An 18,686-nucleotide genomic window follows, 5' to 3' on the forward strand; every position below is an offset into this window, starting at 1 on the left:
CAGATTTCAAGTTGAATTCCGTCATATTGTGATCACTGCCACCAAAGTGTTCTTTTACCTTTAGCTCCCTAATGACATTGCATAACACCCAGTGCAATATAGCTGATCCCCTAGTAGACTCAATGGCAAACTGCTCTAAAAAGCCATCTCTTAGGCATTCAACAAACTCACTCTCTTGAGATCCATTTCCAACCTGATTTTCCCAATCAACCTGTAAGTCGAAATCTTCCATGACTCATAACTTGCCTCTTTGAAATGCCTTTCCTATTTCCTGTTGTAATCTGTGGTCTACATCCCAGTTACTGTTGGGAGGCCTGTACAGTGGCATGCAAAAGTTCGGGCACCCCTAGTCAAAATTTCTGTTACTGGAAATAGATAAGTGGGTAAATAATGCCCTGATTTCCTAAAGGCATAGAGTTAAAGATGACACATTTCTTTAATATTTTAAGCAAGATTACTTTTTTTATTTCCATCTTTTACAGTTTCAAAATAGCAAAAAAGGAAAAGGGCCCGAAGCAAAAGTTTGGGCACCATGCATGGTCAGTACTTAGTAGCAACCTCTTTGGCAAGTATTACAGCTTGTAAATGCTTTCTGTAGCCAGCTAAGAGTCTTTCAATTCTTGTTAGGGGGATTTTCGCCAATTCTTCCTTGCAAAAGGCTTCTAGTTCTGTTAAACTCTTGGGCTGTCTTGCATGCACTGGCCTTTTGAGGTCTATCCACAGATTTTGGATGATGTTTAGGTTGGAGGACTGTGAGGGCCATAGCAAAACCTTCAGCTGTCAGGGTTAAAGGCAAAATGAATAAGAATAAGGAACCTTGGTTCTCGAGGGATGTTGGAACTCTGATAAGAAGAGAGAGATGTATAACATGTATAGGCAACAGGGAGGAAATAAGATAACTTGAGGAGTACAAAAAGAGTAAGAAAATACTTAGGAAAGAAATCAGGAGGGCTAAAAAACGATATGAGGTTGCTTTGGCAGTCAGGGTGAAGGATAATCTTAAGAGCTTCTACAGGTATGTTAAGAGCAAAAGGATAGTAAGGGATAAAATTTGTCCTCTTGAAGATCAGAGTGGTCGGCTATGTATGGAACCAAAGGAAATGGGAGAGATATTAAATGGGTTTTTTGCATCTGTATTTACTAAGGAAACTGGAATGGAGTTTATGGAAACAAGGCAAACAAATAGGGAGGTCATGGAACTTATACAGATTAAAGAGGAGGAGGGACTTTCTGTCTTGAGGCAAATCAGAGTAGATAAATCCCCAGGACCTGACAGGGTATTCCCTCGGACCTTGAGGGAGACTAGTGTTGAAATTGCAGGGGCCCTGGCAGAAATATTTAAAATAGTGATATCCACGGGTCAGGTGCCAGAGGATTGGAGGATAGCTCATGTAGTTCCGTTGTTTAAAAAAGGCTCAAAAAGTAAGCTGGGAAATTATAGGCCGGTAAGTTTGACATTGGTAGTAGGTAAATTATTGGAAGGAATACTAACAGATAGGATCTATAAGTATTTGGATAGACAGGGACCTATTAGAAACAGTCAGCATGGCTTTGTGCGAGGTAGGTCATGTTTAACCAATCTATTAGAGTTTTTCGAGGAAGTTATCAGGAAAGTGCTTGAAGGGAAGGCAGTTGATGTTGTATACATGGACGTCAGTAAGGCCTTTGACAAGGTCCCACATGGGAGGTTAGTTAGGAAGATTCAGTCGCTAGGTATACATGGAGAGGTAGTAAGTTGGATTAGACATTGGCTCAATGGAAGAAGCCAGAGAGTGGTAGTGGAGGATTGGTACTCTGAGTGGAGGCCTGTGACTAGTTGTGTGCCACAGGGATCAGTGCTGGGTCCATTGTTATTTGTCATCTATATCAATGATCTGGATGATAATGTGGCAAATTGGATCAGCAAATTTGCTGATGATACAAAGATTGGAGGTGTAGTGGACAGTGAGGAAGGTTTTCAAAGTTTGCAGAGGGATTTGGATCAGTTGGAGGAATGGGCAGAAAAATTGCAGATGGAATTTAATGCAGACAAGTGTGAGGTATTGCACTTTGGATGCACAAACCAAGGTAGAACGTACAAGGTAAATGGTAGGACACTGAGGAGTGCAGTAGAACAGACAGATCTGGAACACAGATACATAATTCCCTAAAAATGGCATCACAGGTATATAGGGTAGTAAAGAGAGCTTTTGGTGCATTGGCCTTTATGTCAAAGTATTGAGTATAAGAGTTGGAAGGTTCTTATGGTGAGGTTCTATAAGGCATTGGTGAGGCCAAATTTGATTCAAGATTCAAAAACTTTATTGTCATTCCAACCATACATCAGCTCTGCAGGACAGAATGAAACAGCGTTCCCCAGGGGCAAGTGCAATCATAACATAACAAATGCAACAAATAGTAAACACAATAATAAATAGTAAAACACAACAGCCACATGTCGGTTAAAATCAAGTTAAAAGTGTCCAGTGCAAGTTAAAAGTGTCCAAAGCAGAGTCAGGTAGAGCAGTTATTTAGCAGTCTGACTGCCTGTGGGAGGAAGCTGTTTAGTAGCCTTGTGGTTTTTGTTTTGATGCTCCTGTAACGTTTGCCTGATGGCAGAAGAACAAACAATTTATGGAGAAGGTGTGAGGGGTCTTTAATGATGTACCGTGTCTTCTGGAGGCATCGACTCTGAAAGAGGTCTTGGACAGAAGGTAGGGAGACCCCAATAACCTTCTCTGCTCCCCTAACCACCCTCTATAAGGCTTTTTTGTCGGCAGCACTTGGAGTATTGTTTAAGTTATGGTCATCGAATTACAGGAAGGATTTTAATAAGGTTGAAAGAGTGCAGACAGAGAAGGTTTACAAGGATGTTGCCAGGACTTGAGAAACTGAGTTACAGAGAAAGGTTGATTAGGTTAGGACTTTATTCACTGGAGCGTAGAAGAATGAGGGCTTGATAGAGGTATATAAAATTATGATGGGTATAGATAGAGTGAATGCAAACAGGCTTTTTCCACGAAGGCTAGGGGAGAAAAAAGCCAGAGGACATAGGTTAAGGGTGAAAGGGGAAAAGCTTAAAGGGAACATGGGGGGCTTCTTCACACAGAGAGTGGTGGGAGTGTGGAATGAGCTGCCAGATGAAGTTGTAAATGTATAACCATATAACAATTACAGCACGGAAACAGGCCATCTCAGCCCTCCTAGTCCGTGCCAAACACTTACTCTCACCTAGTCCCACCTACCTGCACTCAGCCCATAATCCTCCAGTCCTTTCTTGACCATATACTTATCCAATTTTACTTTAAATGACAATATCGAACCTGCCTGTACCACTTCTACTAGAAGCTCGTTCCACACAGCTACCATTCTCTGAGTAAAGAAATTCCCCCTCGTTTTACCCCTAAACTTTTGTCCCGTAACTGGCAACTCATGTCCTCTTGTTTGAATTTCCCCTACTCTCAATGGAAAAAGCCTATCCATGTCAACTCTATCTATCCCCCTCATAATTTTAAATACTTCTATCAAGTCCCCCCTCAACCTTCTATGCCCCAAGAATGAAGACCTTGTTCAACCTTTGTCTGTAACTTAGGTGATGAAACCCAGGTAACATTCTAGTAAATCTCCTCTGTACGCTCTCTCTATTTTGTTGACATCTTTCCTATAATTCGGTGACCAGAACTGTACACAATGCTCTAATTGGCCAGCATACCAAAAGCTTTCTTCACCACCCTATCCACATGAGATTCCACCTTCAGGGAACTATGCACCATTATTCCAAGATCACTCTGTTCTACTGCATTCTTCAATGCCCTACCATTTACCATGTATGTCCTATTTTGATTATTTCTACCAAAATGTAGCACCTCACACTTATCAGCATTAAACTCCATCTGCGATCTTTCAGCCCACTCTTCTAACTGGGCTCAATCTCTCTGCAAGCTTTGAAAACCTACTTCATTATCCACAATGCCACCTATCTTAGTATCATCTGCATACTTACTAATCCAATTTACCACCCCATCATCCAGATCATTAATGTATATGACAAACAACATTGGACCCAGTACAGATCCCTGAGGCACACCACTAGTCACCAGCTTCCAACCTGACAAACAGTTATCCACCACGACTCTCTGGCATCTCCCATCCAGCCACTGTTGAATCCATTTTATTACTTCAATATTAACACCTAAAGATTGAACCTTCCTAACTAACCTTCCATGCAGAACCTTGTCAAAGGCCTTACTGAAGTCCATATAGACAACATCCACTGCTTTACCCTCGTCAGTTTTCCTAGTAATCTCTTCAAAAAATTCAATAAGATTTGTCAAACATGACCTTCCACACACAAATCCAGGTTGGCTGTTCCTAATTAGACCCTGTCCATCCAGATAATTATATATACCATCTCTAAGAATACTTTCTACTAATTTACCCACCACTGACGTCAAACTGACAGGCCTATAATTGCTAGGTTTCCTTTTAGAACCCTTTTTTAAACAATGGGAACCACATAGGCAATACGCCATTCCTCCGGCACCATCCCCGTTTGTAATAACATTTGAAACATTTCTGTAAGAGCCCCTGCTATTTCTAAGCTAACTTCCTATGTTCCTTAAAAGTGCCAGCACTTCCTCCTCCTTAATTGTCATAGTTTCCATAACTTCCCTACTTGATTCTGTACCCTCAAAATTTCACCTTTAAATGACCTCTATTTCTCCATTACATCCTTCCCATAAAACAAGTTGTCTCAATCCACTCCTTCTAAATCCTTCTGCATCTCCTCAAAGTTAGCCTTTCTCCAATCAAAAAGCTCAACCCTGTGTCCAGTCCTATCCTTCTCCATAATTATATTGAAACTAATGGCATTGTGATCACTGGACCCGAAGTGCTCCCCAACACATACCTCCGTCACCTGACTTATCTCATTCCCTAACAGGAGATCCAACACTGCCGCTTCTCTAGTTGGTACCTCTGTGTATTGCTGCAAAAAACTTTCCTGCACACATTTTACAAACTCCAAACTATCTAGCCCTTTTACAGTATTTGCTTCCCAGTCTATGTGTGGAAAATTAAAATCTCCCACAATCACAACCCTGTGCTTTCTACAAATATCTGCTATCTCCTTACAAATTTGCTCCTCCAATTCTTGCTCCCCATTAGGTGGTCTATAATACACCCCTATAAGTGTTACTATACCTTTCCCATTCCTTAATTCCACCTAAATAGTCTCCCTAGACGATCCTGCCAGAACACCGCTGTAATATTTTCTCTTGACAAGCAATGCAACACCACCTCCTCTTGCCCCTCCGATTCTATCACACCTGAAGCAACGAAATCCAGGAATATTTAGTTGCCAATCACACCCCTCCTGCAACCATGTTTCACTAATGTGGGCTCACTTTTAACATTTAAGAATAACTTGGACAGCTACATAGATGAGAGGTGTATGGAGGGATATGATCCAGGTGCAGGTCAGTGGCACTAGGCAGAAAAATGGTTCGGCACAGCCAAGAAGGGCCAAAAGGCCTGTTTCTGTGCTGTAATGTTCTATGGTTCTAATCATTAGATTCTGGAATTGTTCCAGAAGACTGCAACATTGCAAATGTTACTCCAAAGGTTCATTTATTATGAAACTATACAAATCTAATATTCTTCTTCTCTGGGTAACCATGAAACCTTGAAAGAAAAGAAAGGCAACATGACCATCAACCTCCAAGTCCCCCTTCCCTGCACAAAGAAAACAGAAAAACAGAACAGACACATCAACTCCCCAAATCCCTTCTCCTGGACATAAAATAAATGAAAACGGAAACAGTCACATTGAAGTCAGCAGGAGACGCTCATGGAGTGACTACTGTTTTAGATTCGCTCCATAACCTTTACTTTTTTTTAACCTTTGATCACCCTTATTCAACTTATTTTTACCTACACCAAAAGATTCTTGCTATTTTCTTGGACTTATCATTAAGAGTTTATTGTGAACTTTTGAAGATATGTACTCAGAAGTGGCTCTTAGATCGAAAGGACGAGAACCTGGGCGGAACCCGAACGGTAATGGAAAGAAGCAAGTTCATCCGCAATACACTGAATTAACTTATGAATTGTTATTGGAGGTTTTAGATCAAAAATTTGAAGAACAACGACAAATTTTTAAACAAGATATAAAGGCTTTTCAAGATTATATGGATAAGACGGATTCAGTAATTAACCAGCAGCAAGTTCTTATCGCATCTCTGCAAGAAGACGCTCGGAAACGAGATTTGATAATTGAAAAGTTGCAACAGGACTTACTTTCGACCATTAAACAGGTGGAAACACTTAAAGCCAAGAGTGTCGACTTTGAGAATCAGTCCAGAAGACAGAACTTACGTATACTTGGTCTTCCGGAAGGTATTGAACAAGGCGACCCCATGAAGTTCTTTGCTCAACTTTTGAAGGATGCGTTCCCGTCTGTATTTCCAGATAGTCCTCCGTTACTTGATCGCGCTCATAGAATTATGCGTCGATCACCGAGTGCTTCAGCTAAACCCTCGGTTGTAATTGTCCGATTTCATTACGTACATGTTAAAGAGCAACTTATTTGTGTGGCTCGGCGTGTAGGAATGGTCAAATTTCAGGATTACAATTTTCGTTTAGTAGAAGATTTTAGTCCTGAAGTAATGAAGGCAAGGCTTCTTTTTAAACCGCTGATGTCTGAATGTTATGAGAAAAATCTAAAACCTCCGCTCTTATACCCTGCGAAGCTTAGAATCTCGCCGCCGAATGTTCCACGACGGGTTTTCACTTCTACTTCCGATGCGAGAAGCTTTCTGAAGGAGAACTTCCCTATTGCTACGGACACTCATGTCTAATAAATGAGTGATTTTGATCGTATAAGATGGTTTTTGATTCCCAAAACCAGATTTTGTTTCTGGCTATTGGTGTAGGTTTACTCTATACTTTATACTCTAGTTAAAGTTTTCTTTCGACATATCAATCTTTTTGTTTTACTTACTTTAACCATTATACTATATCGCTGGCTATTATTATCATTCCTTCGAAGGTGTATTTTTAACCCTTCGAAGGTGAATTTTTTTTAACTAAGATGGCGGTTTTTTAAAAACATTTTTGCTGTTTTTTTTAAGATGGCTTTTTTTCTTTAGTCTTCTTCCTATAATGCATCGCTTATCACAGTTTAAATATTTTTTGGTTTATTTGGGTTTTAACCCGATTTATAAGTTTCTAGTGATTATGTTTGCTTTGTTTTTTTTACTACCAATTATATTAAGAAGTTTGGCTTTAGTATAGTGATTATAATTGTTTTAGAGTTTGGGTGGATTTTTTTTATATATCCTTTATATACGGAGTGGTCTTCTGCTGATATGGGGGTAGAGTTAGTTTCATCTTTCCCTTTTCCCAGCCTATTTTTGGCTGTGGTTTTTTTTCTCTCTCCTCTTGGGTGGGAGGTGGGTGGTCTTTTTTCTAATTCTGTTTCTTTTACCAGTTTTTTTTTAGTTTTTTCATTTGGGCTGATTTTGAACTACAAATATGTCCGCGATGTCGTCACTTCTGGGTCCGCTTTTTATTTTTGTTCCTCTTCCGGGTGCTTGAGTTTATAATTTGGTTAACCCTTTTTATACCAAAGGGTTGATTTTAGAAATATGGCTCAGACCATTAATTTTGTTTCTTGGAATACTAATGGGTTAAACCATCCGATTAAATGAAAGAAGATTTTCAAAGTATTCCAAAGACTTAATGCTCATATTATTTTTTTACAAGAAACTCATGTGAGGAAGGAGGACAATTATAGCTTTTTTAGGTTTTGAAGGGGTCAACAGTACCATTCGAATTCGAATGCTAAAGTAAAGGGAGTTTCAATTTTTATTGACTCCTCTATTGCATTTGTTCAACATGATATCTTTTCAGATCTGAATGATAGAGTTTTGTTAATTATGGTCTTACTTTTTAATAAAAAGGTTGCTATGGTTAATGTTTATGCTCCAAATGTGGATTGTCCTGATTTTTTTAAGTCCTTATTTACTTCTCTACCTAATCTGAATGAATATGTTAATAATGGGTGGTGATTTTAATTGTTGTTTAAATCCCCTGATGGACAAATCTATATCTACTCAGACTTTACCCAATAAGTCAGCCACTTGTATTAACTCTTTCCTGACAGATAATGGAGTTTTTGATATTTGGAGATTTCGGCATCCTAAGGACAAAGAGTTTTCTTTTTTTTTCACATGTTTATCATTCTTATTCGAGAATTGATTTTTTTTTTATTGACTCTTGTTTGATTCCTTCAGTAAATGGTTGTTATTATGATATTATAGCTATTTCTGACCATGCTCCATTAAAACTTTCTGTTAAATTTACGGATACAGTTCCTAATGCTAGACAATGGCGATTTGATTCTACCTTATTGCAAGATCCGGACTTTATTAAATTTATGAATGAACAGATCGATTTCTTCTTTTCAACCAATTCCATGGAAGATATTTCTTACGGAACACTTTGGGATACTTTTAAAGCATATATACATGGACAGATTATCTCTTACTCTGTTGGTCTGAGAAAACGCATAAAGAAGGAAACTCTTTATTGGTTGATAAAATTAAAGAGATTGACAAGAAATATTTGATTACTCCTAGTAAGGAGCTTTACAAGCAAAGGGTTGAACTTCAAACAGAACATAGTTTATTACTTACATCTTGGATTGAAAATCAACTAATGAAATCCAGATCTCATTTTTATATACGTAGTGATAAATTGGGTAAACTGCTAGCTAGTCAATTGAAGAATGCTTTGGTTAAACGTCAAATTACTAAGATCCATCAGCAAAATGGAGATCTGACAGTTAACCATGATGAGATAAATAAATCATTTCAAGATTTTTATACCTCCCTGTATCATTCTGAATTTCCTCAGGATTGTGGCACCATATGTGATTTTCTTGGGAAATTGAATTTCCCAAAATTATCACCAGATGATCTTTCAATATTGGAAACTCCTATGACAGATGCAGAAATCAAAGGGGTTATTTCCTCCATGAATTCTGGGAAAGCACCTGGTCCGGTTGGGTATACAGCAGAATTTTTCAAATGTTTTTCTGCTACTCTTTCTCCTTGGTTATATAGGGTTTTTGAAGAAGCAATTAGATTGGGCAATTTGCCACAATCTTTTTATAGAGCTTCCATTTCTTTAATATTGAAGAAAGATAAAGACCCTACTGACTGTGCATCCTATCGACCAATATCCTTATCGAATGTAGATTCCAAGATTTTTTCCAAGTTACTTGCATCCAGGTTGGAGAAGGTATTACCCCAAATTATTTCGGAAGATCAAACCAGTTTTATTAAAAATTGCTATTCTTTTTTCAATGTCAGGAGGTTATTGAATATTGTGTATACTAACATTTAATGAAATATAACATTTCAGAATGTGTTATTTCATTAGATGCGGAGAAAGCATTTGACAGAGTTGAATGGACACACTTATTTAATGTGTTGGAGAAGTTTAATTTTAGTCCGACATTCATTTCCTAGATTAAACTGATATATCATACCCCAGTAGCCTCGGTGTTTACTAACAATCAAAGATCTCCCTATTTTCGTTTATTTCAGGGCAGTAGACAAGGTTGTCCTCTTAGTCCACTATTATTTGATATTGCTTTAGAACCGTTGGCAATTGCTATCAGAGAATCACAGGATATTCTTGGTATTAATCGTGGGACAGATACTCATAAGTTATCTTTGTATGCAGATGATTTATTATTATTTATTTCTAATCCTGAGAAATCCATTCCTGTAGTTTTATCATTGTTGGCTCAATTTAGTGATTTTTCTGGGTATAAATTAAATCTTAATAAGAGTGAATTGTTTCCTTTAAATAGACAGGTCCCAATTTATGGAAACTTACCTTTTAAATTAGTTAATGGCTCTTTTATTTACTTAGGGATTAAAATCACAAAAAACTATAAAGACTTATTTAGGGTTAATTTTGTACCCTTAATTGATCAGATTAAATGCTTGTTTACTAAGTGGTCTCCATTATCTTTATCTCTGATAGGTCGGATTAACACTATTAAGATGGTTATTTTACCCAAGTTTTTATATATTTTTCAAGCGGTACCAATTTTTATTCCGAAATCTTTTTTTACTAATGTTGATTCAAAAATTTCCTCATATATATGGCAGAATAAAAATCCCAGGTTAGGTAAAATATACTTACAGAAGGCAAAGAAGGAAGGTGGATTAGCATTGCCTAATTTTAGATTTTATTATTGGGCAGTTAATATCAGATATTTGATATGTTGGTTGAAAGATTGGGATGGATCTTTTAGCCCTCATTGGGTGAACCTGGAAATTAAATCGGTACCAGGATTTGCCTGGGTTCTATTTTAGGGACTTCTCTTCCTTTTGCTCTTTCTAAATCGCCAAAACGAATTGACAACACGATAGTTAAACATACTTTACGTATATGGTTTCAATTTCGGAAATTTTTTGGGTTGACTCAGTTTGTTTTAAATATTCCTATTGTATCCAATTGTTTTTTCCACCCTTCAATTATAGACCAAGCTTATTCGGCTTGGGAGACTAAAGGATTACAACGATTTTCTGATTTATTTTTGGATAATTGTTTTATGTCTTTTGAGCAATTATCTAATAAATATAATTTGCCTAGATTTCATTTTTTTTTAGATATTTACAGATTAGGAATTTTTAAAATACTGTACTTCCTACTTTTCCAAATTTTGTGTCTTCAGGCATTTTGGAGAATTTGTTTGAACTAAACCCTTTTCAGAAAGGGCTTATATCAAAACTTTATAATATAATTATGAAGATACGTTCAGAGCCCCTTTATAAGACAAAAAATGATTGGGAAAGAGAGCTTAACCTTATTATTCCTATTGAGAATTGGGATAAAATTCTTCAATTAGTTAATACATCATCTATATGTGCCAAACATTCATTAATACAGTTTAAGGTTGTGCACAGGGCACATATGTCCAAGGATAAATTGGCTCATTTTTATTCCTATATAAATCCTATTTGTGATAGATGTCAATCGGAAATAGCATCTTTAACTCATGTGTTCTGGTCGTGTCCGCTTTTGAAAAAATATTGGAAAGATATTTTTGATATTATCTCTGTGGTATTGAACATTGATTTACAACCCTATCCTATTACTATAATTTTTGGTTTACCAATGATGGACTCATTTCATTTATCTCCTTCCGCTTGTCGAATGTTTGCATTTCTTACACTAATGGCTAGAAGATCTATTTTGTTGAATTGGAAGGAAATTAATCCTCCTACTGTATTTCATTGGTTTTCTCAAACTATGTTATGTTAGAATTTAGAAAAAATTAGAAGTGGTGTATTTGACACTTCTACTAAATTTGAAAAGATATGGAGACCATTTATTCAATATTTTCATATGATGTAATATGACCCTGTTCCAAGTGTATTTGATTTTCCAGTTTTGATTTCATGTATGTCAAGAGGATCGGAGTTGACGACACTGATGATTTTGTATTTTTGTGAGATATTATAAACAGCCCTTTTTTCCCTCTTTTTTCTTTTTTCTTTTTTTTCTTTTTTTTGTTTTTTCCCTGTATTAGTTATTAGATTTTAGATTAGTTTTTTTTGCATAATTTTTTTCCTTTTTCTTTTTTCTTTTTTTTATTCTATGTTATGATACACCTAGGTTTGTCTTGTTTATTTGTATATTGTATCATTTATGATGTGGGAATACTCATTTGTACTGTAATCATTGTTTTTGTGTTCTTTTATAGTTAGTTGAAATATGTACATTTGTAATCCCATTATCTATGTACCAATTTTATTTTGTTGTTATTAATAATGATAATAAAAAGATGGAAAAAGAAAAGAAACAGTCACATTGATCCTCAAATCATCCTCCCAGTGCAAAAAAACAAGAAAGATTGGGCAAAAAAATACAAAGAATATAAAAAACTGTCAGGCACCATCTTGGTTGACAGTCTGTTGGAATTCTTTGAAGAAATATCAAGCAGGATAGACAAATAAGAATCAGTTGATGTGTACTTAGATTTTCAGAAGGCCTTTGACAAAATGCCACACTTGAGGCTTCTTAACCAGCTACGAGCCCATGATATTAGAGGAAAGATTCCAGTATATAAATCAGTGTCTGAATGGCAGGAGGCAAAGAGTGGGAATAAAGGGAGCCTTTTCTGATTGGCTGCGGTGACTACTGGTGTTCTGCAGGGTCTGTGTTGGGACCGCTTCTTTTTATGTTAAATGTCAATGACTTGGATGATGGAATTGATGGCTTTGTTACAAAGTTTGCAGATGTTATGAAGATAGATGGAGGGGGAGGTAATTTTGAAGCAGTAAAGAGGCTACAGAAAGACTTAAACAGATAAGGATAATGGACAAAGAAGTGGCAGATGGTATATAGTTTGCATTTCTGTAGAGAAAAGAAAAAAGGTAGACTATTTTCTAAATGGAGAGAAAATTCAAAAATCCGAGGCGAAAGTGACTTGGGAGTGCTTGTGCTGGATTCCCTAAAAGTTAATTTGCAGTTTGAGTGAGTGGCGATAAAGGCAAATGCAATGTTAGCATTCATTTCAAGAGGACTAGTACGAGGATGTAATGTTTAGGCTTTATAAAGCGCTGTTGTATTGTGAGCAGTTTTGGGCTCCTTATCTAAGAAAGGTTTTTCTGATACTGGAGAGGGTTCAGAATCAGAATCAGGTTTATTATCACCAGCATGTGATGTGAAATTTGTTAACTTAGCAGCAGCAGTTCAGTGCAATACATAATTTAGCAGAGAGAGAGAAAAAATAATAACGAATAAAATAAAACATATTAATAAATAAACAAGTAAATCAATTACGTGTATTGAATAGATGATTAAAAGATGTGCAAAAACAGAAATACTGTATATTAAAAAAAGTGAGGTAGTATCCAAAGTCCATTTAGGAATCTGATGGCAGAGGGGCAGAAACTTTACCTGAATCACTGAGTGTGTGCCTTCAGGCTTCTGTATCTCCTACCTGATGGTAACAATGAGAAAAGGGCATGCCTTTCTGAGACACCGCTCCCTAAAGAGGTCCTGGGTACTTTGTAGGCTAGTGCCCAAGATGGAGCTGACTAGACTTAGAATCTTCTGCAGCTTCTTTCAGTCCTGTGCAGTAGGTTCTCCATACCAGACAGCGATGCAGCCTGTCAGAATGCTTTCCACATTATAACTATAGAAGTTTTGAGTGTATTTGTTGACATGCCAAATTGCTTCAAACTCTTAATAAAGTATAGCCACTGTATTGCCTTCTGTATGACTACATCAATATGTTGAAACAAGTTTAGATCCTCAGATCTTGACACCCAGGAACTTGAAGCTGCTTGTTCTCTCCACTTCTGATCCCTCTATAAAGATTGGTATGTGTTCCTTCGTCTTACCCTTCCTGAAGTTCAGAATCATCTCTTTCGTCTTATTGACATTGAGTGCCAGGTTGTCGCTGAGGCACCATTCCACTAGTTGGCATATCTCACTCCTGTACGCCCTCTTGTCACCACCTGAGATTCTGTCAACAATGGTAGTATCGTCAGCAAATTTGTAGATGGCACTTGAGATATGCCTAGCCACACAGTCATGTGTATAGAGAGAGTAGAGCAGTGGGCTAAGCTCACACCCCTGAGGTGCGCCAGTGTTGATCGTCAGTGAAGAGGATGTTATCACCAATCTGCACAGACTGTGGTCTTCCAGTTAGGAAGTCAAGGATCCAATTGCAGAGAGAGGTACAGAAGCCCAGGTTCTGCAACTTCTCAATCAGGATTGTGGGAATAATGGTATTAAATGCTGAGATATAGTTGATGAACAGCATCCTAACATAGGAGATTCGCAAAATGATTATGGGGTTGAAAGTCTTGTAGTATGAAGAACGTTTGGTGGCTCTGGGTCTGTATTCACTGGAATTCAGAAGAATGAGGAGTTATCTAATTGAAACCTAAGGAATGTTAAAATGTCTCAGTTGAGTGGATGCGAAGATGATGTTTTCTATGAGTCTAGGACCAGAGGATACAACCTCAGAATAGAGGGGTGATCTTTTAGAACAGATATGAGAAAGAATTTCTTTACCCAGAGGTGGTGAATCTGTGGATTTCTTTGCCACGGGTATCTGTGGAGGCCAACTCTTTATGTATATTTAAGGCAGAGATGAATAAATTCTTGATTGTTCAGGGCTTGGAGGGATATAGGGAGAAGGCAGAAAATGGGTTGAGAGGGAAAATTGATCAGCAATGATGAAATGGTGGAGCAGACTTGATGGGCCAAATGGCATACATCTGCTCTTATATTTTATGGTCCTGCAACCAACCCCTGTCTGTCTAAATACTTGTATATCCAGTCCCTTAGAAAACCTTTGAATAACCTGACCACTATTGATGTCATGCTCACTGGCCAAAACTTCCTGGTTTATCTTTAGAGCCTTTCTTAAATAGCCAACAACATTAGCTACCCTCCAATCCTCCAGCTCCTCACCTGTGGGTAAGGATATTTTAAATATCTTTGCTTGGGCCCCTGCAATTTCTGCACAAGCTTCCCCTAATTTGTCAGGCCCTGAGGATTTATCCACCCTAATTTCACTCTAGATAGCAAACACCTCCTCCTCTGTAATCTGTATAGGGTCCATAATCTTGCTGCTGCATTGGCTCACATCTATAGTCTTTGTGCTTATTTCCTGAGTAAATACTGATGCAAAAAATACACTTAAGTTCTCCCCCATCTCCTTTGGCTCTATGCTTAGATGACCCCTCTGATCTCAGTCCCAAGATCTCTCTGCTCAGCAACACTGTTAAGAATCTTGTCCTTAGTAGTGCAGTTTCCTTTCCTTTGCCCTACTGAGGTGCAATATCTCACATTTATCTGGGTTAAATTCCATCTTCCGTTTCTCTGTCCATATCTGCAACTGATCTATATCGTGCTGTATTCTTTGCCAGTATTCTACACTATCCAGAACTCCACCAATCTGTAAATTTACTAACCCACACGAGTGAATCTGCAGATGCTGGAAATAAATAAAAACACAAAATGCTGGCAGAACTCAGCAGGCCAGACAGCATCTATGGGAGGAGGTAGTGATGACGTTTCGGGCCGAAACCCTGCATAAGGAGTGAAGTAACATGGGATGGTGGGGGGAGGGATGAAGTAGAGAGCTGGGAAGTGATAGGCTGGAGGGAAATGGGCTAGGGGGAAGGTGGCGAATTATGGGAAATAAAAGAGAAAGAAAGGTAGGGCTGGGGGGAGATTATAGTGAGGGGGGAAAAAGAGAGAGAAAGAGAACCAGACTAAAATAATAGATAGGGATGGGGGTAAGAGGGGGCAGGGGTATCAACGGAGGTCTGTGAGTTGGATGTTCATGCCGGCAGGTAGGAGGCTACCTAGGCGGGAAATAAGGTATTGCTCCATCGACCTGCATGTGGCCTCATCTTGACGGTAGAGGAGGCCATGGACAGACATGTTGGAGTGGGAGTGGTCTGTGGAATTGAAGTGTGTGGCCACAGGGAGATCCTGCCACTGCTGGAGGACTGAGTGCCGGTGTTCGGCACTAATTTACTAACCCACCCGTCTACATTTTCATCCAGGTTATTTATATACATCACAAACAACAGAGATCTCTGCGAAACTCCACTAATTACAGACCTCTAGCTCGAATAAGACCTTTCAACTGCTACCCTTTGTCTTCTGTGCACAAGGCAGTTCTGAATCCAAACAGGCAACTTGCTGTGGACCCCATGTATCCTAATCATCTTGGAATAGCCTCCCATAAGGAACTTCGTCAAACACCCACTGTCCTACCCTCATCAGCCTCATCACCTTGTCGGAAAAATTAGTCAATTTGATAAAGCACAACCTGCCACTCACAAAGCCATGCTGACTTTCCCTGATTAGGCCATGGGTTTCCAAATGCTCATAGATCCTATCCCTAAAAGTGTCTCCAGCAATATCCCTACAACTGATGTGAGACTCACCAGTCTGTAGTTCCCAGGATTTTCTCTTGTTCCCTTCTTAAATAAAGCAATAACATTAACCACTGGGATCTCATCTGTGGCTAGAGAGGACACGAAGATGCTGTTCAAATTTTGAGTCCTTCAATAACCTGGGGTAAATCACCTCGGACCTCTTAAATGCCCTAATGTAATTATACACTCAGCAGTATCTGCTGGTCCTCCATATCCTTTTCCTTGGTAAATACTGAAGCAAAGTATTCATTAAGTACCTCATTCACATTCTCTGTATCCAAGAAAATGCTCCCCTCTTTATCCTTGAGTGGTCCCACCCTCCCTAGTTAACCTCTTGCTCTTGATGTATGTATATAACACCTTAAGATTCACCTTAATCAGAATCAGAGTCAGGTTTATTATCGCCAGCATGTGTTGTGAAATTTGTTAACTTAATAGCAGTAGTTCAATGCAATATATAATATAGAAAGAAGAAAAATAAATAAGTAGATCAGTTACAGTATATGAATATTGAATAGCTTAAAAATCATGGAAAAACAAATAATATATATTAAAAAATTGAGGTAGTGTTCAGGGTTCAACGTCCATTTGGAATTGGATGGCAGAGGGGAATCGCTGAGTGTGTGCCTTCAGACTTCTGTACCTCCTAGCTGATGGTAACAGTGAGAAAAGGGCATGCCCAGGGTCCTTAATAATGGACGCTGCCTTCCTGAGACACTGCTCCTTGAAGGTGTCCTAGGTACTTTGTAGGTTAGTACTCAAGATGGAGCAGACTAAATTTATGATCCTCTGCAGCTTCTTTTGGTCCTGTGCAGTAGGCCTTGATATCAGACTGTGATGTAGCCTGTCAGATGGTATAGATGGTATTTGAGCTATGCCTAGCCACACTGCTTGTCAACTACTTTTCATGGACTCTCCTAGCTTCTCTAATTCATTTAGTTCTTTTCTGGCCTCTTTATACTCTGCATGTTCTCTGTTGGATCCTAACTTCAGAAGCTTTACATACTTTTCCTATTTCTTCTCGACTAAATTCATCATCTCTCTGGACATCCACAGTTCTGTTATCTTTCCACCTCCATCCTTCCTTCTAACAGGAACATATCTTTCCTGTACTCTATGCGATTCATCCTTAAACATCCTCCACTTGGCTGATGTGGAAAAGGTATTCCCAATTAGCGCTTTTTAGTTCCTGCCTAATGCCCTCATAATTTGCCCTACTCCAATTTAAAACTCTCCCACAAGGACTATACCTATTCTTATCTATAGCTATCCTGGAAGTTAAGGAGTTGTGGTCATTATTCCCTAACTGTTCACCCACTGAAACGTCAGTCACCTGGCCAGGCTCATTACTCAACACCATGTCTAGTATGGCTCCTCCTTTTGTTGGACTGACCACAAATTGATTTCAGAAACCTTCCTGGATGCACTTATCAGATTCTGCCCCATCTAAACTCCCTTCCATCAAGAAGGTTGCAGTTTATGTTAGGGAAGTTGAAATCCCCAAAGACAATAAACCTTTGTGTTTATGCATTTCCTTAAGCTGATTACATATCTGTTCCTCAATGTCCCAGTGGCTATTAGGGGTCTGAAGTACAATCCCCTCAGTGTGATTGCATCCTTCCTGTTCCTGAGTTCTACCCAAATGGACTCAGTGTCTGACCCATTCATTTTGCCTCCTCTGATTACAGCTGTGTGACTGTCCCTGATTATTAGTGCAACTCCCCTAATCCCCTGTTTAACATAGAACACAGAATAGTACAGCACATTACAGGCCCTTTGGCCCACAATGTTGTGCTGACCCTCAAACCCTGCCTCACATAACCCCCCACCTTAAATTCCTCCATATACCTGTCTAGTAGTCTCTTAAACTTCACTAGTCTATCATGTCTCCTCTCATCCTCCTTCTCTCCAAAGAGTAAAGCCCAAGCCCTTGGTTTACCTCCACTATCTTTTCTAAATCTTCAAAAACCTGATACATTAATCACTCAGTAATACCTGAAGAAGCTCTTGGGATTCTCCTTCCCCTTGTCTGCTGGAGCAACCTTATATCTTCTTTTAGCCCTCCTGGTTTCAGTCTCTATGACTTCATAACATAATCAATGAATCGCAACAAGTTATTAAGAAGGCAAACGGAATGTTGGCCTTCATTGCTAGAGGGATTGAATTCAAGAGCAGGGAGGTCATGCTGCAACTATACAGGGTACTGGTGAGGCCGCACCTCGAGTACTGTGTGCATTTCTGGTCTCCATACTGGCTTTGAAGGCGGTGCAGAGGAGGTTCACCAGGTTGATTCCAGGGATGAAGGGGTTAACCTATGAGGAGAAATTGAGGTGCCTGGGACTATACTCTCTGGAGTTCAGAAGAATGAGAGGGGATCTTATAGAAACAATCAACATTTTGGAAGGGATCGATAAGATAGAAGTAGGAAAGTTGTTTCCATTGGTAGATGAGACTAGAACGAGGGGATATTGCCTCAAGATTCAGGGGAGAGGATTTAGGACAGAGGTGAGGAGAAACTGTTTTCCCCAGAGAGTGGTGAATCTGTGGAATTCTCTTCCCAGGGAAGCAGTTGAGGCTTCTTCGTTTAATATATTTAAGAAACAGTTAGATAGGTTTTTACATAGTAAGGAAATTAAGGGTTATAGAGAAAAGGCAGGTGGATGGAGCTGAGTTTACAGACAGATCAGTCATGATCTTATTGAATGGCAGGGCAGG

The 18,686-nt window shown here is 38.8% G+C and overlaps 1 protein-coding gene across 4 annotated transcripts in view; it reads left to right on the forward strand.

The window, feature by feature from the left end:
• pknox1.1 (pbx/knotted 1 homeobox 1.1) overlaps positions 1 to 18,686 on the forward strand; it is a 273,179-nt gene that overhangs the window by 56,002 nt on the left and 198,491 nt on the right. For 3 of the 4 annotated variants that reach the window (XM_059969035.1, XM_059969036.1, XM_059969038.1), the window contains exon 3: positions 483 to 539. The exons of the other annotated variant lie outside the window; for it this stretch is intronic. In XM_059969035.1, the coding sequence (XP_059825018.1) occupies positions 483 to 539 (57 nt within the window). The remainder of the gene's footprint in view (positions 1 to 482; positions 540 to 18,686) is intronic. 4 annotated transcript variants of the gene reach the window in all.

This window comes from Hypanus sabinus, chromosome 4, assembly GCF_030144855.1.
Source record: "Hypanus sabinus isolate sHypSab1 chromosome 4, sHypSab1.hap1, whole genome shotgun sequence".
Taxonomy (NCBI): Eukaryota; Metazoa; Chordata; class Chondrichthyes; order Myliobatiformes; family Dasyatidae; genus Hypanus; species Hypanus sabinus.